At 39.2% G+C, this 17,052-nt stretch overlaps 1 protein-coding gene across 21 annotated transcripts in view; it reads right to left on the minus strand.

The window, feature by feature from the left end:
- CLASP1 (cytoplasmic linker associated protein 1) overlaps positions 1 to 17,052 on the minus strand; it is a 305,011-nt gene that overhangs the window by 49,768 nt on the left and 238,191 nt on the right. For 8 of the 21 annotated variants that reach the window (XM_033231808.1, XM_033231807.1, XM_033231810.1 and 5 more), the window contains 5 exons: positions 15,710 to 15,773; positions 15,122 to 15,124; positions 12,815 to 12,978; positions 9,545 to 9,623; positions 8,358 to 8,501 (listed from right to left, as the gene is read on the minus strand). In XM_033231808.1, coding sequence (XP_033087699.1) covers positions 8,358 to 8,501; positions 9,545 to 9,623; positions 12,815 to 12,978; positions 15,122 to 15,124; positions 15,710 to 15,773 — 454 coding nt within the window. Of the gene's footprint in view, positions 1 to 8,357; positions 8,502 to 9,544; positions 9,624 to 12,814; positions 12,979 to 13,173; positions 13,177 to 13,890; positions 13,960 to 15,121; positions 15,125 to 15,709; positions 15,774 to 17,052 lie in introns of all 21 variants that reach the window. The other 13 variants (XM_033231811.1, XM_033231809.1, XM_033231803.1 and 10 more) reach the window with 2 other exon arrangements.

Genomic DNA, 17,052 nt, shown 5'->3' on the forward strand with positions numbered 1-17,052 from the left:
CAAAAATTACTTTAACATTTTGAAATCATTCATCAAAGCACTGGGCAAAAGTACATTACTTTTTCCCCCTTTAATTTCAAATACAGTCATTAATACCTTTTCCACCCAAATTAAATCATAAGTGGCCAAAATATTCTTATGACATGGGCAAAAAACATTATTATTGATTTTACTAAAATATGCTTTTCTACATTTCATTTTGGAAACATTTTAAACAAATTATCTGAAGGAGTCTACTTCACCAACAATTTAATGTACTGTTAATTTGATATGCACATTTGTATAATAGAACAATTTCCAAAACTCATGCAAAATAACCTGTATATTTTTAAAAAACATTGTATTAGGTGTTAGAAAAAAAACAATGCATGCAGAAAAATAATGCACTACAAGGAGGAAAGCAAGCAGCAGCCTGGAATTGTAGCAGGAAAAACACATCAATGTCATCAATTTCATTAAAAAATATTGGCACTTAAATTCTGTTGATTGAAAATGGCATCTGAAGGTTATAAAACATATAATTACCTTCTTGAATAGTATGCTTTTTATGTCAAATGTGCCACTGCCTTTATTTAAGAGACAAGATTTCTTCCCAGAATGTTATCTAATGTCACAAGCTAACTTGAGGCTTTTCATGATGCAAATTATAAACTTAGTAGCTTAAAGTATTTCCAAAGTAAAATCTTTTAAAAATAAGATCCAAGTTCTAGAAACTGGTAGAAAGTATCATTTAAATATACAGTTTTTTTCTAAGAAAAGAGGCAGGGGTCTCATTGCCCAGGCGGGAGTGCAGTGGCAATTTACAGGTCCAATCACAGTGCACTGCAGCCTCAAACTCCTGTGCCTCAAGCAATCCTACTGCCTCAGTCTCTGGAGTAGCTGGGATTATAGGCATACATCATAGTGCCCGGCCCAAGTATCCAATTTTTAAAAGATTTTATATCAGAGTTTTGCAAGGAATTAGACTGTTAGTATTTTCAAATATTCTATCTCTGACCCTCTGAATTAGTGAGAAGTTAAAATATGGAATCCAAGCAAAGAAGAAAACTGGGTTATATTTATCATTACCATCAATATGATCTCATTAAACAAGTAATTCCAGATATGGAACTGGGCTGGAGAGATGCATTTTAAAAGCCCGGGGCATAGCTCATGTTCACTAGTGACTCAAAAAGCGGAGTACGCCACTGTTCTTGTCTGCATATCTGAACTGTTGTCTTTGAAAGAGGCAAGACCATTAGGCAGCCAGATGAAAAACTCAGAGTACTGCTGACTTTTTCTAATGGGCAACCCTAGGGCAATTTGTTTTAAGGATCACATGGCAACTTAAAATGAAATGATTCTCACGCACACCCTCATAGAGGAATTTGAGAGGTGAGGTTTGTAAAAGGTTCTTCACATCTCACTGCTACCATATGAAGAGAACTCCCAGGGACATCAACTGTCTTGAATGTTGCACACCTTAAAGCAGAACGGAATTCTTCCTAGCAGATCAGATCAAAATAAAGCTTTGCCAAACACTTCAGTGTTGTTATCAATTTGGGAAAACAAAATTTGAGAGGAAAAGCAGAGTTTTCCAATTTATTAAACAACTCACTGCTCCCTTCAGACTCTCAATAAAAATTGCTTCATAAAGTCACCAAAGAGAAACTATTTCAAAACCTTCAGTCATTTCTCATTTAGTATCTCTCTTTTTTTTTTTTTCAAGAGATGGGGGTCTCACTATATTGCCCAGGCTGGAGTACAGTGACTATTCACAGGCATGATCACTGCGCACTGCAGACCCGAACTCCTGCAATCCTCCTGCCTCAGCCTCCCAAGTAGCTGGGACTACAGGCGTGTGCCACTGCTCCAGCCTACTCTCTCTCCTTTTTACTATTCTATTAAAATATGGTGGCAGTTGACACAAACATGGCTATGTCACTGAGAAGGTAGTTAATCATAAAACACACCATAACACAAAGGTTGACACAGGCACACATACACACGCTCATATAGTATTATATTAATTTTAGATTTATCAAAAGCTTCCCAGTGCCTTCACAAGGGCAACTGGTATTAATAATCTAAAATGCAAACAGTGAAGTGTGCTGTTTGAAATTAGTACACAGTTTTCAATCTACCTGTTTACAACTTTCTTCCAAGTTTCCTTCTCCAGGCCCAGAGCAGGTTGAAGCTGACCTAGTGGGGAAATCCTCACCTACTCGACTACGCTGAAGCGAGGACTGGCAAACAGGAAAGGCGGGAGGATTGAATCAGAGAGAAGCAGAAAGTGCCTAAACATGGCAATCTGTTAGCTACAAAAGCATTTGGCTTCTTAGATAAAATCAGCGAGACACACATGATTGAAAGTTAGGAAGAATCAGAATAATAACAGTAGCTGCCAGTGTTAACCCTCAGTAGTATCACTAGGTCTTTTACTTAATAATCTTAAAAGTAGTATTCTTGCTTCAGGTGATGAAATGGAAGATGTTCAAATAAGACTTGAAAGAGTCCGGCATGGTGGCTCACACCTGTAATCCCAGCACTTTGGGAGGCCAAGGTGGGCAGATCAACTGAGGTTAGGAGTTTGAGACCAGTCTGGCCAACAAATGAAACTCCCGTCTCCACTAAAAATACAAAAATTTGCTGGGTGTGGTGGCACATGCCTGTAATCCCAGCTACCCAGGAGGCTGAGGCAGCAGAATCGCTGGAACCTGGGAGGCGGAGGTTGCAGTGAGCCGAGATCGTGCCACTGCACTCTAGCCCGAGTGACAGAGCGAGACTGTCTCAACAACAACAACAACAACAAAGACTTGAAAGAGACTCACAGTCACAGTTAAGCTGAAATTCAGTTATTTGATAGTAAAACCCTTAGCTTTCAGACTAGAGGCAGGCTGCCTTTATAACCATATATTTTTTAAAAGTCAATTAGAAATCTCACCTTTTCAATGCAATTTATGCATTAATACTTCTCCCTGCTCTAGCCAACAGCATCTTTATACTTCTAGGTTTCTTTGCCACGCCTTCGTTGCCCACACTTCTCAAAACAAGGTTTGGGGGCTAAATCTGTTGCTTCATTTGACAAAGAGACTCACATGTGATAAGCTAACATACAGGCATTCTAAATTCCAAAATGTAAACATACAATTAAAATTCTACTGCCATTACCACATTCCCTCTGATTGATCACATGGCTTCCTAAATCTTGGAAAAAATTCTGGTACTCAGTTTATTCCATAAATAACAACAGCAGCAAAACCAAAACAATCCTCAAATAATAATAGCAGAGCTGCAACTGCAAATAAAATGTCTAGGTTTTAATATATTTTATGAAATTTAATCCGTTTAGTAATGCCTGAGGTAAGTGTTACTTATGTATTTTAGAGATGGGTCTCTTTCTGTGGGTGCAAGCAATCCTCCCACCTCAGCCTCCCAAGAAGCCAAAACTATAATAAGCATGCGCCACCAAGCCCAGTTTGAGGCAAGTATTATTATTCCCATTTTACAGATAATAAACAAGAACTCAGGGATTAAATTACTTGCTCTGACCCCAGTGAGTGGCAGAGGCAGAAGTCAAATGGAGGTCAAACTCCAGAACCCACCTTCTTTCTATCAGTAATATATATTATTATCTTATGTCAATACAGTGCATTAAGAAAGGTCTAGTGTACGTCTGCATAGTTTCATCACACAACTAAACTAGTCAGGGCTCCCACACTGAGAAAATGGAAAAGTTTACTTTTGGAATACAGTAGGCCAGTTACAGACTGGGTTGGGCTTTTTTCATCTTGTCCAAACCAGTCTCAGTGTGGTAAGCACACCTCACTGGTGATTCGTTCGTGTTTTGATTTTAAAAACACCTTAACAATTTAAGCACCCCTCCCTCCACAATGTGAAACACCCCAATATACTGAGCTAAGAAGGAAAACAAAATATTAAAAATGCTAAAATCAATGAATCTGAGTTATACCAGGTTGTATCCGTTTGAAATGTTTCAAAAGTGCTTTCACAAATACGGTTGTATGGACTTAGAGAATGAATTATGATGTCTGAAAAGTCCCCAGCTACTCTGTTTACATAAAATATTCTCCAGAGATGAGTCTCAGAATTTATCGTATAAATTTCAGACTGAAGGGCTCTTCTGTATTTAGAACACCCACCCTAAAAAAATTAAAGCAGGACATTAACAGAAGAACTCGGTTTAAGATCACAAAATGCTTTTAAATCACCAAGATTTCCATAACCCCTAATATAACCTTTAAAAAACTCTGGAAATGAAGGATGAGGCAGAACAAAGTTTATTCATACAGACATGTATTTTACGTTTAGTGTGTTAAATGATCTAGATAAGAATGGTACTAGTTTTATTTTTATACAGCTTTAAAATAATTTTAAATCTTATCAATTTTAGATATTAGAGCAGTGATATATGCTATATCACAATTCTAAGTATTTTAATTTATTTAGGCACTACCTTCATTTTGACAGTGCCTCAAGAACATCTCATATTCCTGGGTAAGGCAGCTGCATCACTGACAGAAGCAACTATATTTATAAATGTTCAATGGATGGTACATCAAAAGAGGGAATTTAAATAAAAGTGAATCTACCTCCAAAAAGGATTAATCTGCAGCACCTTAATGTAGAGTTTGAGGACATCTATTTTAATACTGTCCTATGATACAACTATTTGAATCAAAAGTAATGCTTTACTAGTTAGTGCGGAATGTTACTGAAAGTCAAATAGTTTAGAGCCACGGATATCTTAGATGATTAAAAAAAAAATATCTAGAAGGTGACAGAACACAGAAATGCATCTGCTAAGTAAGTTGAACCACATCATAATTTGCACAGATAGGTAAAAAAGCTCCCTCCTAAAATAAGAGCCAAGGAATTATGGAATAACTACAGAAGCCTTTTGCCAATCCCCTAAAAGAGACACCAAAGTCCTGGTAGTCAAGACACTAAGACGGCCCCCAAGATACCCCATAACGTATTACACCCTATATAATCCCTCCCACCCTTAGAGTGTGTGGGACTTGTGAATATAATGGATATCACTCCCATGACTGTGTTACATGGCAGAAGGGATTTTCGAAAAATGTAATTATGGCCCTTAATTAGTTGACTTTGAGTTAATCCAAAGGGAGATTATCCTGGGTGGGCCTGACCTAATCAGGCAAGCTCTTAAAAGGCATCTGTGAGGCCAGGCACGGGTGGATTACGCCTGTAATCCCAGCACTTTGGGAGGCCGAGACGGGTGGATCACGAGGTCAGGAGATTGAGACCATCCTGGCTAACACGGTGAAACCCCGTCTATACTAAAAAAACACAAAAAAACCCAGCCAGGCAAGGTGGCAGGCGCCTGTAGTCCCAGTTACTCGGGAGGCTGAGGCAGGAGAATGGTGTAAACCCGGGAGGCGGAGGTTGGAGTGAGCTGAGATCCGGCCACTGCACTCTAGCCTGGGCAACAGAGCAAGACTCCGTCTCAACAAAAAAAAAAAAAAAAAAAAAAAAGGCATCAGGGAGATTCAAAATGAGAGAGATTCTATGGCTGGCTTTGTTTTAATTTCTCCTTCATTTTGGAATTAGAGTTTTGCCAAACAGTGAATTCTTGGCTGACTGCTTTTTTTCTTTCAGCACCTTCAATGTCATCCATTGCCTTCTGTCCTCCGTGGTTTCTGAAGAGAAATGAGCTGTTAATCTTATTGAGGATCTTGTGCATGGGATGAGTTTCTCCCCTCTTGCTGCTTTCAGGATTCTCTCTTTAGTTTTCAGCAATTAGATGTTATGTGTCTAGGTGTGAATCCTTTTATTAAAAGATCTTGGCTGGGCGCGGTGGCTCATGCCTGTAATCCCAGCACTTTGGGAGGCCAAGGCGGGTGATCATGAAGTCAGGAGTTCAAGACCACCCTGAACAACATGGTGAAACCCCGTCTCTACTAAAAATACAAAAATTAGCTGGGTGTGGTGGTGTGCGCCTATAATCTCAGCTACTCAAGAAGCTGAGGCAGGAGAATTGCTTGAACCCGGGAGGCGGAGGTTGCAGTGAGTCAAGATTGCGCTATTGCACTCCAGCCTGGGTGACAGAGCAAGACTCCATCTCAAAACAAACAAACAAACAAACAAAAAACCCAAATTTTTTTAGTTTGTTGGGCTACTTAGATGTATAATGTTTTTTGTCGAATTTGGGGAGTTTCTTAGATATTATTTCTTCATGTATTCTCCCGATAGCTTTGAATAAGCAAACTTCCTGGCAGCCTCTACTATCTGAGAATGGCTCCCTGGTTGACAGTCAGCAAGAAAGCAGGCGGCTGAGTTCTACACCTGTGAGAGACTGAAATCTGCCAAGAACCAATGAGCTGGAAGAAGACCTCAGCCTCAGATGAGACTGCAGATCCAGATGACATCTTGTTTCAGCCTCTGAGACACCAACCAGAGGACCCAGAGAACACATGCCAGATTCCTGATTTATTACTGTGAGATAATCTGTATTGTTTCAAGGGAAGTATGTGGTAATTTGTTATACAATAGAAAACAAAGAAAGAAGTCAAAAGAAGGGAACTTTCAAAACTACAGTTTTAAAAATGATGGCTTCAAAATATCATTTGAAATGAAATCATTTCCATATGGGTGTTTATCATTCATTAATTCATTCAAAATCTATTAATGCCTACTATGTTACTCCAGGTATATGCCAGGCACTGAGCATGCAGGGTGAGCAAAACAGTCTCCTTACTGCTCAACTTCCCAAACCCTCTGCTTCAGACGTATCAGTCTATTTCACTGTTCCCAGACAAATCTCATTTCTTAAACATGACTATTGTCCTTCCCCTAAACTCATCACTTATGCAAACTGCATCCATATTCCACATCTGAGGATGAATCTTATCTTCTCTAGGAAGCTTTCTATGATTAATGCAGAGTGCACTGAGTGGCAATATACAGAAAACCAGGCCGGTATTCCATCAGTTTGAAGGAAGTTGCCCAGGGTGACAGGGCCCTAACCACTAAAGTGGGTTTAGAGGAAGCACAAAAACTCTAGGTCCAAGGTAGGGTGGTGGGGAAGATGCCAGGGAACACAGAGGCCAAGCCTAGTCCTCAAGATACTGAGGAGCAACACTGCGTAGCAAAAGAATTCGCAAGAACCAGATCAAGACTCTATATCAGTAGTTTGTATGTCTTGAGGTTTATTCCAGGGCCATGGCCCAAAATACTAGGCTTTGCATGTGTATTAAAAATCAGCCAAGAGTGAAAGGAACCCCCATCAAAAAAACAACAGAGTATCTAGGCTCTGCCCTATACCAATGAAGTCAAATTCCTTGGGAATAGAGCTCAGAAATCTACGTTGATTTTAATTGCAGCCAGGATTGTGAACTATTAATCTGAATCTTCTCAAATTCCTCTGAAGATCAGGATTATTGTCCTAGAACCTAGGTATAAGTTAGGTGTGAAGGTGAGGATTTAAGTACACCTCTCAATAGGAAAGGAGAAGTAGGGGGGCAGGCATGGAAAGTAGCACACCAGTGGAGATAAAGCTTTGCGAAGTAACACTGTATAATCCAAAATAACTAAAACAAGTGTTGAAACTCATTCAAACAGTAAATGAACGAAGTGATTTCTGGCAAGATATCTAATGTTCTATTTATATTTGGCTTGAGCTAGTATTAAAATAAGTTGAGGTTTTTGGAGCCTCCGGCTAATAATTCAAAATTATCTGTAATGTTCTGAATGGAATAGTAAGGACAGTAAGTCCTTGTTCAAATATTCGAATGTGCACGTCCACAGGGAGTGGGCATTATCATCAAAGCTCGTTTGTTCCAAACAGGCCCAAATTGAGGTAATATGCAAATCTAAAATATGTGTCAGCCCGTAGCAGGCAATACTTAAGTAACATTCCATTGCAGAAGCACATACTCACATATCACACACATACTTATGTGCTACATATTGAAAGATGTTTGCTCTTTTTTAAGAATCTATTGCATCTTATCAAACTTTTCAACCACATTTTAACGATCAGGGACCCTGTAGCCAGCCAGCCCTAGGTCTGCAATTTTGTCTTCAAAGTATGTATTACAAACTGATATAAGGAAAACAAACATCTGTGTAAAAGACACTAATTTACTAGTGATTTCATATTAGAAAATATATAAAATAGATGCCTGGGGAAACCATAAGCCCATCGTGCAAGATCTCAGATTTTCATTTTTATGTTCAAAACTGGGCAGAGCTGGAGAGAGAAAAGGGCAACAGCAGAGCCTTAGGGACAAAGGTTTGTGTGTGGGCAGCGTGGTTTTCAAGTTTCTAAATACATTTCTCTAACACAAGCCCAGGAACAATCTGTAATTATACATCGGTTCTCTCGGACATACCTTTCTCACGTCTGAACTCTTTGGTTCTGTTGTCCAGGTTATGATTCTAGAAACAGCAAGCCTTGTCTCACTAGAGTTTACAAAATCTGTTGGATCCATCTGTCTGGCCAGAGACTCAATGTATTTCAGGATTGCAACTTTGACCTGAAAGAGCCAATAATTATAATCATTAAGTACACTTGATGATCTCTGAACACAATTCTTATCAAGTGGCTAGAGAAAAGTAAACCCTGTTGAGAGGGATCTCCTTCCTTTCTCCTATATTGATAGTTTCCACATGGAGTGACATCCAACAGGGGAAAAAGCATGAAATGACTGATGACGGGTAAATCTGGGGACAGGAAGAAGCACACGACTCAGTTTTCTCCATTTTTAGGTGCCTGTAGAGAAGCGTGCTCTCCTCCTCACCTATGCTGCAAGACACTTCCAGGGCAGGAGCCCTTGCAAGAGGCCTGTGGGATTTCCAGCTCTGCCACTGACTGCAGGGTACGTTCAACTCTAGTCTTGTCACACAGTCTAGGCCATGTTCTGTAAGGCAGCATTTTCAGTAATCAAGCTGATGCTCTGCCCTAACTTCACCATCAACTTCTCAACTAGTTTTGACTTCAGAAGAAAAAGGTAATTATTTATTAGGCTCATCCTAAAACCTCCAAAAAGTTAATGATCAAAGAACAGACGATGAACGTGACCTAATTCAAATTAACACACATCCTCCCTCAAACTTGGTCTTGTTATTATTACAGGTATGATTTTCCACAACATGTAACAATGAACTTGCATAGCTTAGAATGTTAATATTAAACATTCCAACAAGATACCTATCTCCACACATAAGAAAGTCTTAATTTTCTAGTTTAAATATTAATTGTGAAAAAGACTAGTACTGCCCAAATGTTGGTGAGGATGTAGAAAAACTAGAGCTCTCATAAACTACTGGTAGGAATACAATATGGTACAACCATTTTAGTGGTTTCTAAAAAAGCTAAACATATACCTATCCAATGAATCAGCAAATACACTACTAGGTACCAAACCAAGAGAAACAGGAACATGTCCACAAAGAATCAAGCAAGAATGCTCACAGCAGATTTATTCACAATAGCTAAACATGGGTCATGTACAAACAAAAGTAAATTTAAGCAAATTTGAGTTCCAGGGTTGAACTGTAACGACAAATAATTACTGACCTTGAGGTTTGGAGTTTGAGTTTGATCCACAATAAATCTCATCAAAATGTTAAATTGTTGATCAAATGGAAAGGAGTCCCTAGGTTGGTGGGAAAAAAGTGATTTTTAAAGAAATTTATTACAAAACAATATAAAATTATTTAACAAAAGCATACCATTGTAAGTTAATGTATGTAAAACCCTGTTCACATTTTTAACAGTGCTTTTCGTTTTATGTAAAGTAATACGCGTTATACAGAAAATATGGAAAAAGGAAAATCTTTTTGCAAGTCCCCAAACACAAACTGAACTTACTTTGAGTGGCTATTTAAAAAATTAAGACCAAGCAATAAACTAAGGAAGAAACTTCTACTCGCCTTTTTAGGGAGTTGCTCATTTTCCCTCCAGCTACCTTTCTGGATATTTCTTAAACATAAAAATCACTTCTGATACCCAAATCTCATTTTTACATCCTGACTGGGCTGCTGACAGCTCACCCTGCTTCAACTAACCGTATCATCCTCTTTGGTCCTGGTCACTGCTTAGGGTCCCTGCACACCACAAAAGTGTGTGGCCCGTGAGACGGCGACAAAACATTTCCCACCCAGCCACAAATCACACCCAGAAGCCTGGGGCCCCAGGAGCCCCTTCTCTTGCTCCATTCTTGCCTGTTGCTGATCTTATTTCTCGTGGTCAGCATGCATCTCTGATCCAATCAAGTAGCCCTCAGGGACTCTTGGCCAGAGAGTCAGTGCTCTTTCTGTTAAAATGCTGTAATTACTAGTATTAGTTAAAAATTGCACAATGGGGCCCATGTGGAAAATGGTGATGTAACGTCCATATTAACAGGAAAGATAAATGCAAGGCAAATATCTACACTGCTTTCTTTGGACCCTCTTAGAGATTTTTCCCAATCTACATAAATGTAGTAAAATAAAGAAGTAGGTTTGACTCTTTAAAATGAAGCAAATAGAATTGATTTGAAAAGTAAATAAAATCATACAACAAAAATAAAAAGCACATGGCATATATTAGGTACCAGTGTTATCCTACATATAATTACTAATAAAAAGTGAACTTGATCCAATAGTACCCTTTCCTCCCACCATCTAGTTGTACCCTGGAATCTTTGAAGATCACTTCGAGAAGGAAAGTATACTTTAGTATACCTGATTTAAGTGACTATGTCAACAAACCACCCACAAAATGTCCCTCCCTTTTTCCGGCAGCATGGGGTGGATGGAGAATACATTTCAGTAATGGGTGTGTATAATCGGGAAATATGCCATTGTTTGGCACAGGCAAAGGAAAGGAAACCGAGGCAGATTAGCACTCAAGTCTATAAACTGAGAAGCAATTCTCAGCCATCACTAAAACCTCCTATTAATAGTCACTGACTATTCTAGATCAGCTTAAACAGCTGTGTATCTCAACTGCTGAGAAAAAGAAGGGAATATTAAAAATGCTTTAGGCACTCAGACCAAATCTACTGAGATGAGGACTCTTAAAGGGGCATCCAGGAAAACTAACGGGAGGTCACAATTGTATTCCTCAATCACCAAAGTTCAGGAATACAATCTTAATACTCCTACCATTCCTAAAAATATGAAATGGATCTGGTCAATGGTAAATTCACCTAAATTAAGTGACCTATAGGCCAAGTCTGGCTCACATGTGTTTTATTTGGCCTTCACAGTATCTTAAAAAAATTCTCAAATATGTTGCCCAAATCCACATTTCTGACATTTCTTGAAAAGTCTGGTACTACTGAGCCCATGTCCCAGTGTAGTCACAACTGGCGCCAGACTATCAAGAGCCCTCCTATCTACTCCACTCGATTATACCAGCTTATCAGCCTAGCCCCTCAGTCAATCTTGGCTAAACCTTTATAATTCATTGGTATAATGGTGTACTGTAATGGCCCCTAACTCCACTAAGTTTAGCCATGCAAAGGAATGACAGGGTTTGAAGGCTTTATTGCAAATGTAGTACGTTACTTTGATTCTTATTTATTTATTTTACTATTATTCTTTTTTTAAGGCCTCACCAACAGATGCAAGTACATTACTTTGAGTTCATTAAAAACCAGAAGGGAAATCTCTCTGGATAATAGAATTCTATAGCAATGCAATTACACAGATTGACAGGGTCAAGGGCCAAAAGAAAACAGCTGGCATCATGGTAGAGAGGAACAGATGCATACTTTGAAGTCAGAGTCATGTAACAGCTGCACGCATAGGGAAGCTGGCAGGGCAGGATATGTTACTGTGCTAGTCAAGGGAGCCAGACAGGGAAGAGAAGGCTCTAGTGCTATCCATACCATCCCCCTGCCCCGACAGGAGGTGAGGACACACACCCACAAGACAGCCTGCAACAATAAGAACAGACAACAGAAATCCTGGATTTTTGTTCCCAAACAGCCACTAACACAAAGTCAAGGTAAAGTGTCTGTTTCTCACTGATAAAATGAACATCATCTTTAAGGTCCTTTCATCTTGAAATTCTATGATAACTAGAATTATTCCAGGTTGTAGTAACTTATAAAAGTTATCGCCCTGATAATTTTCTGAGTCACTTGGAAGTTATTCCTTTGTTCTTTAAAAAAGTTCACCAATTTGACATTCCTCCCCAATCCATCTTCCACCAAATCACAACCAAGACATTACTGCAAAGTGTCTTCCGAGATCTTTTAATTCTCATACTTGCATACTGAGGACCCACAACTGCACAGACGATAAAGAAGCAGTTTCTGAACAGCAGCACCACGTAGTCTTTTCTGACTTTTCTGGGTTTCAGCAGTTTTTCTTTTCTCATAATAGCCAGAAGGGTCACAACTACTGCAAATGTGCTATTAATCTCTGGGCCAATGTACTGTCAATTTAGAGAATTTTCCTGGACCAATGGCAACTCTACATCATACACTGATAGAACAATTTCTAGTATGACTTGTAAGTTGAAGTAATAAAAACACTAAGGTCTTCAGAAAAATGTAAACAAATATTCTAAATGTTTTCTTTAATGTTTTTTAATGAGAAGAGAATCAATTTCCAAAGTTTTACATTTGTTTATTATGTATGTCTTAAATACTCACAAAAGTAGTATCAACACAAGGAAGACACGCTATTTCATTTCATGGATTGGTGAGACATGTCAACAAGTATGTCGACAACAGAAAGTGAGAACTGAGTAAAAGAGATATTCAAGTGGGTGACAAAGGCCATGGGTAACGAAAGAGAATGGCAAAAAGTCACCTACAAGTATCCTGTAACATCAAAACTCTTAAACACTTACCTTGTGACATCTAGAGCCTTTTGAACTTTTGCTTGCACAGATCCAAGTAAATCTGCTCCCATTTTCTTAAGTAATTGTGTGAGAAGAACAAAAAGCCAGTCTTGTAAATCATCCTTATGAATTATTATAAAATCCACAAGAGTCTCCAAAAACATACTGAAAACCTAGACACAAATGAAAACCAAGTACTTCACATATTGAATTCACAATTTCCTCCAAAGTCTACAAAACATTAAAAATGCCCATACGTGCTTTGCCCAGACTCTTGTAACTTAGGTTAACACTGTTAACAACTGTTCCTAGTACAGAAGGAAAATGTAGTGCAGAAAACAGATAAAGGAAAAAGGAATGGAACTTACTCTCTGTTGTGAATTCCACCGCAAACGAGGCCATGCAACAAAACAAATTCCATGTTAGTTGGCAGTGAATGAATACCATTGTCATGCATTTAAGAAAACCTGAAAAGGCTACAAACCAATGAAATAGCCTCTCCTCCCTCAATATACGTCTTTAAAAAGCAGTACAGAGAAATGAACTTTTCTCAGTTTAATCATGAAGGCTTTTCTTTCTTAAACAACAACAAATCCTCGTGTCCTAATTCTATAGTATTCCTATTCACTATCTAGCAGTCAACACATACTATTATAAAATGAGCCAATGAAAACACCTACTCACGAGTGTGTAGCTATCGCTTTTCACGTCAGATATTTTGATGTACACCAATTTCAGATATCATAAAGTAATAGATGGTTACAGCTTAGAATAAAAGATATTACCATAATTCTCATGCCGTTGTGTCATGACTTTTGCTAAGGCGAAATAGAGTGCATAGTGGAATATCTCTGAACCAATTTCAGAGAGAAAAGTAGCACTGAGTATCCCTACCTTGTTAACGAAACTTGTTCTACTTGGACCGCCCATGAACCCTATCCCGCCTCATTTCTAGTAGAGCAACTATTCACCACCAGGGGTCTCCTGTGAGACAGCTTAGGAAAAAGGTCATTTAGCTGTGGGATTCCTGGCTTAGCTTACAGGCAGCTAACAAACATTAACTAAACTGAGACCTCCAAACTCACTGTACAAGAGACTTCTGATGGAAACAAATTTCCTTCTTTATCCTCACATTCTGCTTCTGAATCAGCAATCTAGGGGTGACAGGTAACAGAAATTTATCAATGTTCTAAACCATCTAAAATAGTGCTGATGTTATAAATCTTAAGAATCTTAATTATGCTTATGCGTTAAATCTTACTGCTTTTAACACTACCTTAGAGAAAAATCTTGATACATTTTATCTTTGGATACCTACGTGGCCTTTAAAGGCTTAAGCTCAGTCTTTCCTGAATTTTTATTGAGACAGAATCTCACCGTTGTTCAGGCTGGAGTGCAGTGGTGCGGTCTCAGCTCACTGTAACCTCCGCCTCCCAGGTTCAAGTGATTGCCCCCCAAATAATTGGGATTACAGGCACATGCCACCATATCCAGCTAATTTTTATATTTTTAGTAGAGACAGGGTTTTGCCATGTTGGCCAGGCTGGTCTCGAACTCTTGACCTCAAGTGATCCACCCGCCTCGGCCTCCCAAAGTGCTGGGATTACAGGTGTAAGCCACCGTGCCCAGTGGATTTTTATTAATATTGTTAATGTTGACTTTGCTGTGAGGGTCATAGCAGAAAGTTTAAGACATGCTTCAAGAATGATACTGAGTGAGGAGAGCTGTTGTGGGGAGAGGGGAGGAGAATCCTTGCATTCAATCCCTTTTACGCTCATGAGCACCTCAAAAGGCTGGGGCCGTATCTTCTTTTCTATATCCCTGCCCCAGAGCAGTTACTCAGTAAATGTTAAATGACTGGGTGAATGAATGGGTGGATGGATGTTTGATATTTCAAGGACAATTCCCATGAGGAAGCAAGGATAGGAAAAGAAAGATGATGATGACTAACTGGCTGGGCTTTCTGGCTGTCACAGGTTTCTTTCTTCCAGGAAGACTTGGAGGAGGCCATCTTTACTGGGAAAACTAGTTGATTCTGCATGTCAGCATTAAAGATTTGCTTCTGCTCATTTAAGGTTCTATCCATTTCCACACCTTACTTTTGTCCTTTACCCCTTTCCCTAAATCTTCATCCTGCCCTCTACTTTCTTCCTCTAAAAGCATTTAATAGTCTCTAAGGGCCTCCTCCTCAGCAATGGCATTTAAAATCTAGACCCCAAGTAAATTTCTGTAAAGAGTTCTTCTCTCACCCCTTTTCCACCACCCCTGGAAAGTGTTCTGTCCCATACTCATGGGCGTCTCCCCCTCAGCTGGGACTCTCTCCTCAAAAAAAGCATTCCTCAGGCTTAGTGTTCCCTACAGCCCTCAGGAGGTGTAGGCACCAGCTAAGTGATCACCAATTCAGCAAGTTCTTGGGAACAGCAAAATCCTATTTTAAGAAATAACCTGGTTTTTCAATAAATCCATTAAATACTTTCATTTTTTCTATCTTGTCCTATACAGACATGTTCTACATGGGATACAAAAATAATTATATACTTATTTTCTTCACTATATACTATAACATTAAAAAATGCATGATATTATAATACAATCTTATACCCTAGCACCTACCTCACTGTTTGGCTAACAGGAGACATACAGAAATATTTGCTGAATGTAAGAAAGACCATCTGATTCTCTCCCTGATAACTCTTACTTGAAGCACACTTATTTAACTTGAAATTTTATGCACATTTAAGTTTTCAAGAATTCTGTTTTTAAAAGATGTAACATACACTAGTGCTGAAACTGGTAAGGTCGGAACTGCACTATTGGGAATTCTCTCTTTCTTGGATAGTATATCACACAGAGCACACAGACATGCAGGGGGAAAGATAGGGCAGGCATGACTTCCAGACCTACCTTGCTATGAGGGTCAGCAAACATCCGGGTGAAGATCTCACACAACCTTTTCAGTTCAACTCGACTAGAAGAAATAAAACAGAATTCAATGAATTTACTACTTTTATTATTTTTGAGACAGGGTCTCACTCTATCACCCAGGCTGGAGTGCAGTGGTGCGATCATAGCTCACTACAGCCTTGATCTCCCATGCTCAAGCGATCCTCCCACCTCAGCCTCCCGAGTAGCTGGGAGGTGCACACTACCACACCTGGGTAATTTGTTTGATCAGTCAACTACATAAGCTTTACATAATTTATATCTACATAACAAGGTTTTTTTCACAAACTCTTATTTATAGCTAAATCAAATAGGAATACAAAACCAGAGATCGGTTCTCATTTTAAGATGAGGAAACTAAGACTGAGTGATTTACTCAAGGGGACACATCTGGAAGTGACAAAGCCATGCACCAAAATCTTTTTTATTTTATCCCAGCTGTGTCTTCCACATGCCATGATTGAAAAGCAATGGAATAAAGTTTAAAAAGCATGTCTATCCTGCATTGTAATGAGAGGTACAAAACAAAAAAGGCAAAAAACAAAACAGCATGTGTTTCAGGGTCAGACAGACCTGGATTTTAATCTCAGTTCTGCTGTAAATAAGGTACTCTGGGCCGGGCACAGTGGCTCACACCTGCAATCCCAGCACTTTGGGAGGCCAAGGCAGGTGGATCACCTTAGGTGGAATTCAAGACCAGCCTGGCCACCATGGTGAAACCCCATCTCTACTAAAAATACAAAAATCAGTTGGGCATGGTGGCGAGTGCCTGTAATCCCAGCTACTCAGGAGGCTGAGGCAGGAGAATCGCTTGAACCCAGGAGGCACAGATTGCAGTGAGCCAAGATCACGCCACTGCACTTCAGCCTGGGCAACAAGAGCGAAACTCAGTCTCAAAAATAAATAAATAAAATAAATAAGTACTCTGCTATCTTTAAGCCTGGTTTTTCCTTATTGGTCAAACAGGATAACGACCATGTCACGTGGCTGCTGAGAGGATGAAAAAAGATAACACATTGTAACTTCTACTGTACCTAGGACAAAGCAAACATTCATTTCACACTGGTGCCCTTTGTCTTTTCTGATCCTTGACAACCACCAAGTCCCATGGTTAAAGTTTGATAGAAGGGTCCTCTCTTCCACAAATCATCCCTGATTAATGCCCTCTTATGTGGATGAGACAGTTGGTTCAAGGACCCTTCAATATTGTTAATGATGTAACCTAGATTAGACCAACGCCAATCAACAGATTCCGAGAAATTATTCAATAGGTACTTGGTGAACACTAAGAACCTACAAAGTGG

This window comes from Trachypithecus francoisi, unplaced genomic scaffold (assembly GCF_009764315.1).
Source record: "Trachypithecus francoisi isolate TF-2019V2 unplaced genomic scaffold, Tfra_2.0 Lachesis_group13, whole genome shotgun sequence".
NCBI classification, from domain to species: domain Eukaryota; kingdom Metazoa; phylum Chordata; class Mammalia; order Primates; family Cercopithecidae; genus Trachypithecus; species Trachypithecus francoisi.